This window comes from Balaenoptera acutorostrata, chromosome 3, assembly GCF_949987535.1.
Source record: "Balaenoptera acutorostrata chromosome 3, mBalAcu1.1, whole genome shotgun sequence".
NCBI lineage: Eukaryota > Metazoa > Chordata > Mammalia > Artiodactyla > Balaenopteridae > Balaenoptera > Balaenoptera acutorostrata.
The window spans coordinates 4,936,115-4,948,565 of NC_080066.1; the positions used below are offsets into that span (position 1 = coordinate 4,936,115).

The 12,451-nt window shown below is 36.0% G+C and overlaps 1 protein-coding gene across 1 annotated transcript in view; it reads right to left on the reverse strand.

The window, feature by feature from the left end:
* The window catches only part of STAM (signal transducing adaptor molecule), a 73,164-nt gene that overhangs the window by 35,981 nt on the left and 24,732 nt on the right, over positions 1-12,451 (reverse strand). The window contains exons 3-4 of the mRNA XM_007196409.3: positions 1,087-1,162; positions 910-1,005 (exon numbers count right to left, since the gene is read on the reverse strand). Of these exons, the coding sequence (XP_007196471.2) occupies positions 910-1,005; positions 1,087-1,162 (172 nt within the window). The remainder of the gene's footprint in view (positions 1-909; positions 1,006-1,086; positions 1,163-12,451) is intronic.

Genomic DNA, 12,451 nt, shown 5'->3' on the forward strand with positions numbered 1-12,451 from the left:
CACTGTAAAATATTTGAAAAATAAAGAGTTCTTTCTCCTATATGCAACTGTTTGCTTTTTAAAGTAGTTGTTCACGTTACTAAATACTGAGTACAAATCTTCAATTAAGGAAAATATTACATTAGAATCTCTTCATAAACCGTTGTACATTTTGATGGACATTCAGGACATCAAAAGAATGGTAAATAATTAGCACAAAATACCTAAATATAACTGAATAACTGAATAAAGCAGAACAGGAAAAAATTATCACATAACCATGTTCTAAAAGGAGTACAGAATTTTAAATTCCTATTTATGTACTATTTCCTACTAAAATCTGGAAATACTCATTTTTTCCAAAAAACATGAAGCATTTTCCCTTTTAACACTTAAAACATTTTTTTAATATATAATTATCCCCCCCAAAAAGGCCAGAAATAATTACCTTTAGAATGCATGAATTTTTACTGAGAAAGCTCACATATTACTTAGTAAATTAAAATTTTTAAATTCCTTAAATTGCTGGATTTCAATTTTTAACTCTACATTCAGTTAAGCAGATGACCTCTGTGACTAAAAAAAAAATGGTTATAAAAACTGTGCCTAAAGTAAACTGGTACCTCTTAATCAGATAGAGAAATACACATATTTTTCATCAGAAGAAAGGAATGGTGAAGAAAAGAGGTTAAATATATTCTAATTTGGCTTGACCAAAACCAAATCTCCAAGTTATATAAACGTGTAGTCTCTTCAGCAAAACCTAACATGGACTTATACATGGGATAGACATAGCCTAGAAAGAGTTAAAAAAAAAAAAAAAAAAAGCACAGACTAGTCCTTTGTGATTTAAAATGTGAAGAACTGAACAATAAAATATATGAAGAAAGAAGACAGTGTTAATTCACTTCTAGAAATAATGTTCCTTACCTTGTTTAATACGTTGCTTACTTCACTAGCAAAATCTCTTGAACATACTTCTAAGTGAAAAATTTTGCCACAATTTGATACACATGCTCCTAGAAGCTAAAAGTATAAAATAGGGAGTTAAAAGGGCTCGATTTCGGTAGACAATTTTGCGGTAGATCTTGAAATGAAACCACTCACAGTCAGAGCCTGCATAGCAACATGAGGATCTTTATGGTTCACCCTCCTCATAATAGACCGAAGACAATCTTTAGGTCTAAAAAATGAGAAATGTAACAATTAGTAGTACATTCGACTTTTTTCCCCTTTAACTATAAAAGGCAATAGACTATGATACAAAAGGGAGAATATGGTAGAGAAGTTTAATTCTTACTAATGACACAATTGAAAAACTGTACACTAAAAAGTTCCTTTAAATTTTTCAAACAAAATTAACAGGCTCTCTTCCTTAACGATCACAGATAAGGCATTTTGGGCTAATTCTAGATGGAAAGTTTTGAAAATAAAATGACACACCAAGACTTTCACCTCCAGTCACGATGGAATAACTGGAACCAGACTTACACTCCTGTTGTAAATAATTAGAAAACTGGAAAAACATATTTAAAATACATTTGGGACATTAGGCCACAGGTAGCGCTGAATGATGATCTCTAAGAAAGAACACGAATTAGATAAAGAGACATCTGCCTCAACTTTCTACCCAGGGGCACTTTCCAGGTACCGAAATAGGCTTTCTGTCTAAAGGCAGTTTCTGGATCTCAGCGCAGAGAAGGTGATCCCAGGAAGATGGCGGTGATCTCACTGAATTGAGGGGACAGAAATCAGAATTCCGGCAGGCTGTGGGAGCTAGAATTTGCAGGACAGAGTAGAGGAGCTATATGAAGAAAGAGTGCTAGATACCTGCATGGGGTCCACTGAGGTCTGCTGCCCACCAGGCTGGACAAAAAGTGACTGAGAGCTCTACGTTGAAGGGTTCTCAAAGCTCACACAGCTGTAAGAGCTCATACCAAAGTGCACAGTCCTTGCAGCAGAGCGTTTAGGCCTTGGTGATGGGGCTACACCACCCCAAAAGACTATCCTAAATCCATCCAATAACAACTTAAAAAACAAGCCACAGAAGAATAAAATTGATCCAGACGTAACCTCTAACAGAATCAAGTCCAATATTCTTTAACAGTAGTATGAAAAAACCTGGCATTCAACAATATAAAACTCATAATACTAAGCATTCAATCAAAAATTACCAGATGTGACACGAAGCAGGAAGAAGTGACACTTAACTAGGAGAAAACTCAGTCAAATGAAAATGTGGAAATTATATAAGCTATTTTAAGCATGCTCCAGGATGTACAAGGAATCATCAACATAGCAAAGGAAAGAAGTGGTATACAAAAAAGAACCCGATAAAACTTCCAGAGAAGAAAACTATATAAAATGAACTAATTAATTAAGTAATTAACTAATTGGATGAAATTAACCTGATAGAAATGGAAGGACGTATCTAATAAGGGATTAATATCCAGAATATATAAAGGGGTCCTACCTCTCAACAACAAAAAAATAATAATCCAATTCAAAAATGGGCAAAGGACTCAAACAGACATTTCTCCAAAGAAGATATATAAATGGCCAGAAAGCACATGCAAAACCGCTCAGCATCATTAGGGAGCGGCACATGAAATCACAGTGAGACACGATTTCGCATTAAAAAGGAAGAGGCAACCAGCCGGGGATGTGGGGAAATGGGAACCCTTATGCATAGCGGTGCCCACGGCGATGCGAAACGAAACGACGTAGCCACTGTGGACAAGTCTGACAGCTTCTCACAAAGTCAGACATAAAACTGCCCCATGACCCAGGAACTCCACCACTATGTGCTGAATACGCACATAAAAGAACTGAAAGCAGGGATTCAAGCAGACATCTGTACATCCATGCTCAGAGCAGCATTATTCACAACAGCCAAATCTCCACCAACAGATGAACGGATAAACAAAATACAATGCAATACTATTCAGCCTAAAAGAACGAAATTCTGACACATGCTACATGGGTGGACCTTGAAGACGTACTTAGTGAAATAAGCCAGACACAAAAGGAGAAATATTATATGGTTCCACTTATACGTGGTACTCAAAACAGGCAAATTCATGGAGATACAAAGTAGAATAGAAGTCACCAGTGGCTAAGAGAAGGGGCAAGTGGACAGTCACTATTTAACTGCATACATACAGAGCTTCCATTTGGGATGGAAGTTTAGGAAATGGACACACACATACAAAAGAAAAAACCGTATCAAGTGATCGGAACAACATTGAGCCCTGGGAAAATTGGCCAGTAAGAATAATTGTCCTAAAAAATTTCTTTACGAATTGAAAATGCAATTACTAATGATAAACAGAAAAAAGTCATTTTTAATAGGAAGATATTAGAATGAACAATAAAATTTGTTTCTAAGGCTGTTTCACTGCCTGTTGGGAAGCTTTCCACTTAAAGAGCATGGAAAAAAGAGGGGGAAAAATTGTATTTATGGGATACCTATTATATGTCAAGCATTCAACTCATGATTCTGCAGCTCTTATTCTACTGATTTTGTATTAAAAGTATCTAAAAGCAGCATCATTAGACTGAAGAAATAATATAACGTTATTTAGATTTTGCCTTTTTTACAGTTGGACTTAATTTAGGAGCCAGAATCTGTGACCTCATGCTAATTTTTGCAGTTGTGAAAAGCATGTTGACAAACACAAAATTATCATTTCAAAGCACTGGCAGAGGCCAAATTATTGAAATACTAAAATTAAAATCATTAAAAAATAATGATCCAAAGATGATTCAGCTCAGTGAATAAAACATTTTAGAAAATAATCCTCAATACTTGCTTTACCACCAAATTTTAAATGAAACTTCTGACATATTGTTCATAAACCACATTTTTTTTTTTTTTTTTTTTAAGAAAGAAATCTAAACTGTGGTGACTTCTGGAAAAGAGGATGGAGAAAGGGGCTTTGAAATGGAACTTTTTACTTTTTATTTCACTCATTTCTATACTGTTGAAATGTTTAACCACAGCCAATTTTAAAAACCAAGGCAAGGACATGTCTGGAACCAAAGCAAAGTTGGTTATTGCATCCAAAAAAAGGATAATGCCCAAAAAAGCCAACTAGAATGTTTATAAGTCCTGACGAACACTTTATGTATGCCAACAAAGCAATATCTTTTTAGGTATAATAAGCTAAAAAACAAAATCCCTTCAGAACTGTGTATAAAACTGGCGCTATTAAACAACAGAAGTGACCCACAAAAATCTAATATTTAACGACCTCATTCTGTTCCGTGTTTTTTTTCAGTTCAGCTTTTCAGTATTTCCACAAAACGATAAGTAAAATACAGAAGTGAAAGTATATTTATATACATTTCATTATAAATCTTACAATTCAACAAAAAATTATACCTAAAATATTCTTTTTAAAAAGGTTTAAGAGTTATAATTGAATTTAAAGGAGGTGTCCTATGGCTATTATCCTCTCAATGACAAATGAAAATGGACTACAAATACAGTGTCTGTGTGATTTATCATCTATACGAGTGCCCCTTTGAGAGTGAAAGGGGGTGCTAACCAGGCGTAATACAAGAACAGCAGGCACACAGTGAAACTATCCAAGGGAAATTGGATGCAGGGTCACCCCAGCCAAAACTATGTTCATCCAAACATTATCTTTTTATGCATAGATCTCGGACACGTAGTTCATACGAGAGTGAGAAAAAAAGGCAGTACTTCCATCTAGTTGTGGCTTCTACTGTCTTTTCCTCGAATCCTAGACCAGACAAGAAAACAGGCTTTTCATGAATGGACACAGCTGCCTCGGCATATGTCAGCTCTGATGAACTAAAGCATCAAAGTCAGTTTCATTATTCACAACATTACTCCAGGCCACCTCAATACACTGTACTGTGGGCTTCCACGAAAAGAAAGCTTTAGGAGGGGGCTCTTCTCCTCTAGACCCTCTCACTCCAGCTCCCCTCTCTCCACACCACTCTCCATCTTTCAGGTTCTATGTCTTCAACATGGCCAATGCTCAAGAAGAAGTCATTGAGCTAAATGGGAAAGACACGAATTTTCACTGTTGTACAATAATTAGTATTTAGAATAACTGAATAATCGTCATTATAAAGCTCTATTTGTTACCAACTTCTGCATCTTCTGCTGAGTTTGCTTTCTATGTGGAAAATGTACATGCACTCGCAAAATCTATTTCTGAAAAATTACATGATGAGGGGAAAATGCACGATAAGTAGTGCTGGGAGGAGCACAGGATGTGAGGAAAGGGACTGTTGAGACATACGAATGAAGTATTTTGTAAAATTACCTGCTAAGATAAAATCTGCACATGCATTTAGAGAAGTCTACCAACGGTTTCCACCACCAACCTTTTGTAAAGGGTAGCCCAATCCTGATCTCTCTCAAAACCCTTCCCAAAACTCCATTCTGGTATTTTAAAACATTCTGTAAGACTCATCCTCTCTCTGCCTTATCTTGAGATGCGAAAACAAAAAGATAGGAGAGGTCAAGGATAAACACAAGAACAAGGAAAGAACTCTCTCTCACCCTTCCCAGTTTTCCAACCCCAAAATAACTCTCTTAACTTACCGTGTGATAAATGACCACACCACAAATCACACCACTGTAAAATGTAATGGAATTGTACTGTTTCCTGAGTTTCCAAAGTTAAGGATAACAAGGCAACAATGGCAGTTAATCAATTTTCTTTGATTAGGGAGTTACTGTTGCAGAACATACTCTGTCATCTCTCAAATATGCTCAATACAGGCAACTTCTCCTCAATTACTGAAGCAAAACTGTTATGTTGAGCACCAGGTGAAGACGATGGCTTGTATATCCAGGGCCATGTTGTTTAAGATATGTATACTCTGAGCAAGAGTCATACTCAGTGCAGGGAGATATACACACTCTGTAAGAGAAATGGGAACTGGAATTTAAGACAGCACGTAGAGCTCAGTAAATGGACAGAAGAACAAGTTTTGAAGAAAAATAAAATTGAGGGGGCTGCAAAAGAATACAGTTAAATTCAGTAAGTTAAACATGCATAGGAATGTAGCTCAGATCTAGAGTTAAGAGGACCAAAGAAAACTAAAACTAATTTTGCATGCCTACAGTTCTCTTTTCAAAGAATAATGAAATTTCAAATCTCTTTGAATAGCCCTGAGTACATTTCCAAAACTGTCACCACATTATTTATAAATGTCTATCTACTTGTAGGTATGTTGCTGTACAGTTATGACAGATAAATAGCTCAGCATTCATCTCTAGTCACCAGTTAGTGAGATTACCTGAAAAGGTCTTTCCACTAATATATAAGGGGAAAGCCAAAAATATTCAATGATTTTGTTGGATAAAGGACTCAAGATTTGTGAGATCTTATGCTTTGTATAAATTTTTAAAGTCTCTTATTTAAAAATATGTCTCATCTCTACATCTTAATTGAAAAGTACTTTTGTATTATAAAGATAACAGGTTAAACTGTGATGAGATTTTATACACTTGAGGAAATTATTACCATTGAAAAGGCAGTGAATTCAAATACTAATTATTGCATCTATTACTAAACCAATGATTTTAGACCAATCAAATTTTCAAAATGAGGATACCACCTCTTTATTATCCCCCTCACGGGGCCTGACAGAAGAACAATAGGACATTTTCTTTAAAGTATTGTAAATATAAAAGAAAAGCAATATAAAAAAAAAAGTAGCAGAAATAACAGTGTATAGCACAGGTCACGAATGTGCCTGCACGGTTAACCTCTCATCACCTCTGAGGCAGGACTGAAGAGGTACAAAGATACTAGCAGTCTGTTTCTAAATAGGGGCAGAAAAATTCTTGCAGTGTAAGACTACCTGGCGTATCACATCTCTGGTCCCCGCCCAATCAATGTCAGCAGTAACCTCCTGTCAGTGTGACAACCAAAGCCACCCCGAGCAGCGCAACACCACCGGGCTGAGAACTGCTGCTGGACAAGAGCAGCGCTGTGATTCAGAAGAAAAAGATGTGAGGCTTGACAGACCTCATCTGTAAAAAGGGGCTTAAACGCTTCCTGTTCAGTATGTTATTACATTACTCCCAGAATCATGCCAGGGACTTAGAGACACTCCATGTTAGTTCTAGAAAGCACAAACATATTCTTCTATCAAGTTACTTTTACAACCTTAGCTTTCAAAGCTACTTTAGAGTGATTTAAACTTTACATTTTCTTTTTACATGCTATAAAAAGTGCTTTACTACAACTTACAATTCAAGGATGTATGTATGACCGTATTGTGGAGGGGGGAGGGGATATGTGTATGTATAACTTTTATAGGTCTTAGTACCCAGCAGGCATACACTAAAAGATGTGGGACCGCAAATCGTTGCTGAACAAAGTAAAAAAAAATTTTCATTAACAGAGAATATAAACCCTCCTTGAATACTAAAGGGAGTCTAATACAGAGGGTGGCTTTCAAAAGCATAAAGGCATTACATTAACTATAAAAGAAGTTTAATATTATAAAATGCAAAAGAAATCAGAACTGAAATGAATAATAACTGTATATTCAATGGCATATTCAAAGTGCATATTTGATTCATAATATACATTACATAAAACACAGTCTACAGAGCACAAGGGGGAAAAGGGCAAAACACTGAATACAAATATCAAATTCTGATTCTGAGCTTGTTAAACAGGTATTTCTTATGAGATAACTGATGGAACATGAATATAGCCTATAAATTATGTTATTTGGCTATTTAAAGAACAAGTTCATGTGCCCGAAGGACTTCATCAGAAAAGGAGGTAAACTTCTACATACTAAATATTGAGGGTTAATGGAATTATAGATAAGTCACTGAATACTTAAATTTAGTAATATTTTGAGTTTCCTAGATCATATAACACTGGAGTATATTTCAGTCAAACAGAATACAATGTAATATAACATATGGGAGAGAGAGGAATCACTAAAAACTTAATAAAACTGGTATATCTTGACTCATGATTTAAAAAAAATTTTTTTTAATATTTATTTACTTTTTGGCTGCATCAGGTCTCAGCTGTAGCATGAGGGATCTTTCGTTGAGGCATGTGGGCTCTTTGCTGCAGTGCGCAGGCTTCTGAAAAGGCTATAACATACTATATGATCCTAATTGTATGACATTTTGGAAAAGGCGAAATTATAGAAATAGTAAAAAAAAAAAAAAAAAAAAAAAGAAAGAAATTAGTGGTTGTCAGGGGTTCAGAGAGAGAAAGGAGAGGGATGAATGGGGGGAGCACAGGACATTTTAAGGATGGTGAAACTACTCTGTGTGATACTGTAATAATGTATGCATCATTATGGGTTTGTCAAAACCCATAAAACTGTATAATATAGAGTGAGTCTTAATGTAAACTACAGACTTTAGTTAATAATAATGTATCAATATTGGTTCATTACTTGTAACATATACCACACTAACGCAAGATGTTAATAATAGGGGAAACTGCATATAAGGGGTGGGAGTGGGTTATGGAATTCTTCGTACTATCTGCTCAATTTTTTTCTAAACCTAAAATTGTATTTAAAAAAACACAAAGTCTATTAATTATAAAACAAAAAATGAAACCATAAAGAAAATATGAGATAGTTCTACTAAAACCCTGGAGAAGGAAAGTCTCGTATAACTCAAAATTCTAAAAACCATAAGACTGATAAATTCAGCTATATAAAAATCGAAAATTTCTAAATGGAAAAACAACAAAGTCAGAAGAATAATGGAAGGAATTCCCTGGCGGTCCAGTGGTTAGGACTTGGCGCTTTCACTGCCAGGGCCTGGATTCGATCCCTGGTCGGGAACTAAGATCCCACAAGCTGTGCGGCGCAGCCATAAAAAACAAAAAACAAAAAAGAATAATGGAAAAATATATGCAATTCATAAAACAGACAAGATACGTCCCTAACACATCAGGGACTCTTAGAAATGAGGAAAGGATAGATACAGACAGTTCACAGAAAAGGAAGCACAAACGGCTCTTAAGTACAGAAAAAGATGTGCATCCCAGAAAACGATAAGAATGTGCCTTTGACTATGGAAGACCACCCACCTCAAGCCTCTTCACCTTTATGGAAAGGGGTCAAAGGGAGCCCCGACCACTCCTTCCCAGGACTCCAAGGTTCCTTCTGCAGAAGTAAAGACCAAGTCTTGGGCACCCAACTTTCTCTACTATCCAGTAATTGAGAACTTGAGAACATATGCCTGTTATTCTTGTTTAGACCAGTCCCTACAAGAAGCTCCAGACTATCCTCTCCATCATTAAACAGCTCTGCATATCCATTACTCCCCAGCTTCTGAAATCTTTCCACTGGATCCTCTAGAAGTCACAGCCCATGATCAACAAAAGGCCCTACCCCTGGTCCTTCTGCTCTACAGAAAACTGGCTCTCCATAACACTTCTCCTGCAGCCACCTCAAGTGGTAGCTTTCTGTCTTCCCACGGCTCTTGTACCTCCTAAATGAAGGGTCCTCTTTCCTCCCTTTGCTACTTTGAAACCATTCTCCCTCCCTCTTTCCTAAATAAAACAGCCCAGTTCTGATCTCCTCATTTAAAAAAACCTCACTGCCCCCTCATCTTTCAATGATTGTAACTCCTGGCTCACTGCCACTCTCTCTAATGTTACGTCTGTCTTAACGGAAGTGATGCTTCCAACACCCTTGGCTTTTTGACTCCACCTTATTATTATTAACCGTCAAGGTCACATCCTAGACCATGTCATTACCAAAAACTGAAAACCCTCTGCAAACTCAATTTCAAGCATTGCAACTATCATCTTCCATGTTTCTAACTCACTCCCTCTCTTTATACCCAACTCTGTGCTTGGTTAGGGCGACTCACCTCTGCTCCAGCTAGTCTATATCTTTCAAGTTCTTAGAAAGCGCCAAGGGTCCTCTACCCTGCAGCATTCACGTGAAGGGTGTTCCCTCTGCCTGGGACCTCTGCTTGCAGCCCTTTGCTTCTTCTCAACTTTAAGATCATCGCATAAGTGTTATCCTTCATGCCTGTGCTTCCCTGAAAAACCTAAGTAGGTCTCCCTTTTATTCTCCACTAAAGCCCTCTGCTCACTATCTTCTTAGACCATTTCCTGTTTATTTCAATCGTCCACTGGCAAACTGTTACCATAGCTGATGACAAAGGCTGTACCTGCTTTATCCACCACTCTAGACCCAAAGCATGATACCCAGCCAGTACTCACTGTTTGTCAAATAAAAGCAAAAACGACTGATACAAAAAGGATGAAATGAACTGAAGTACTTCTGTGACATTAAGAAAGTGAAAGAGACCGGGAAATCAAGATCACGCTTTACAAAAAAGCCTTTAATTTTATTCCTGCTATAACTCTTCCCCTAGTTTAAATTACATTTAAAAAATCCTAAATATGAATCAGATTCTCATTTGTTAACTAGAAAAAACTAGAGTACCTAGAGCTGTTGTGATGATTAAATAAAATGTTTATAAGGCACTTAAACAAGACCCAGCAGATAATAAGCAGTCAATAAATGTTGGCTATTATCCTTAAAAGATTTTAAAACCTAAGGCCAGTAAATTGAGGGTATGATTATTACAAAACATATGTTGGAAGAAATCTGTTTCTAGAACTGATGCTGCCCTTCCAACCTGAAGAAGTCTAGGTCAGAGATTACTTCTCCCTTAAAAAATCAGGACATATTCTATCAACCTCCAGCTAAAGGTCAGAAATAGTCAAAGCCCGGGTCCAGGACAAGACAACATAAAGCCAATGAAAAATATTTTTAACAAACTCTTTCCCAAAGGCTTATATTTATATTTTTCACAAAATATCAGTAATGACTATCATTTTCTCCTTCTAATTCTGTACGAATAAATCAAAGACTTACTATCCAAATAGATCCCTTATCCAAGTAAAGAAAAAAGTTTATCACTTTGTCCACTCTCAGTCAACTATATTTTTGTCTAAAGCTAAACAAAGACAGTTAAGACAAAAAATAATAGCACAAATTAATCTGGATGTCAATTACAGAGTTTTAATTTTAACTTTTTATTGCGGATAATCAACACCTACCCTCACATCTATTTTTTATATATGAAATTATAATCAAATCAATCAAAACTAATAGACAAAAGCTATTTATTATGGGAAGCTATTTATTATGTTAAAGAAAACTGCTACTATTATTCTGAAAGTCCTCTTGATTCTGAACAGAGACTTTTCAGTCCCTCATATGACATCATTGGCTAAGCATTTTTCAGTACTTACGACATTGGAACTGCACACTAAAAATCACGTGACTATCTTTGGAAGGCAGAAAAAAATTTTCAGAATTTTTTTTAAAGTTTTAAGTCCAGCATATTCAAACATTTCAGGCTGACAGGATATATTAGAGAATTAAGTAATTACAAATGCAGAATAGTGTATAATATGCTTATTGTCTATTAAGGCAGGGAAAAGATACTCGTATTTGTGTAAGAAACAATGGAAAGATACCAAAGAAACAGAAGTGGTTACCTATAGAGGATGGGGGAGGGAAACAGGGACATAAGTTATTAGACTGCTCAATGTTCATCTTTTTAAACTGTTTTAAATTTTGAGCCATGTGAGTATCTATTTTTGAAACAAAAAAGTATATATTTCATAAGCATAAGTATTTCTTTAATCAACAAACATAAATACACACGTATGTGTGGCTCAAAGAACAGTAAGTTTTTTTTAAAGAGGAAGAATTAAAGAGGGTTTTTCAAAATACTGCTGGAACCATGTTTCTGGGTCACAGTTCTCTGACCAAATGAAATTTCACAATAATTGGCTCTTCATTTCCCCTTAAAAATTGAGAATATTTTCCGAACAACCATAACTCCAAAACAGATGACTCGAAAAAAAGAAAGGAAGGGAGGGAGGGAGGGAGGGAGGGAGGGAGGAAGGAAGGAAGGAAGGAAGGAAGGAAGGAAGGAAGGGAGGGAGGAAGGAATTTTTTAAAAAGGGCCAAAAGGATTTTTAAGTATTATTTTCTTAGGGAAGAAAGACTTTAATATAAGTTACTTTATGCACTAAATAATTCTACAATATATTGCTGGTTACAAATCATTTTGTTTAAAAAAGAATCTTACTGACATAGAAATGCTTTTCTTAAAGTTCCCTCCACCATCCCTAAATCTGTCCTCTTAAATAGATCTGTATATTTTATAAAATTACAGATTAATACCATATGGCAATGTTTTTTTTTAAAAAAAAAAAAACCTAGACTGTTGCCTAGTATACAAATAACCTGATGAACTGCATTCCAGTCCATAACGCCCCTCTACTTCAACCTGCCCTATCTACATTTGCCTCAGGAAAACTCATGTCTCCTTTTCCCTCTCACACCAATGACATGTCTCAATCTTTTCTAAAGCACACCAGGTACCTAGAATACTTCACTGACAACCTACAATACCGGTTCAATATTCTCATGCTACCATCAGCAACCCATATTAAAC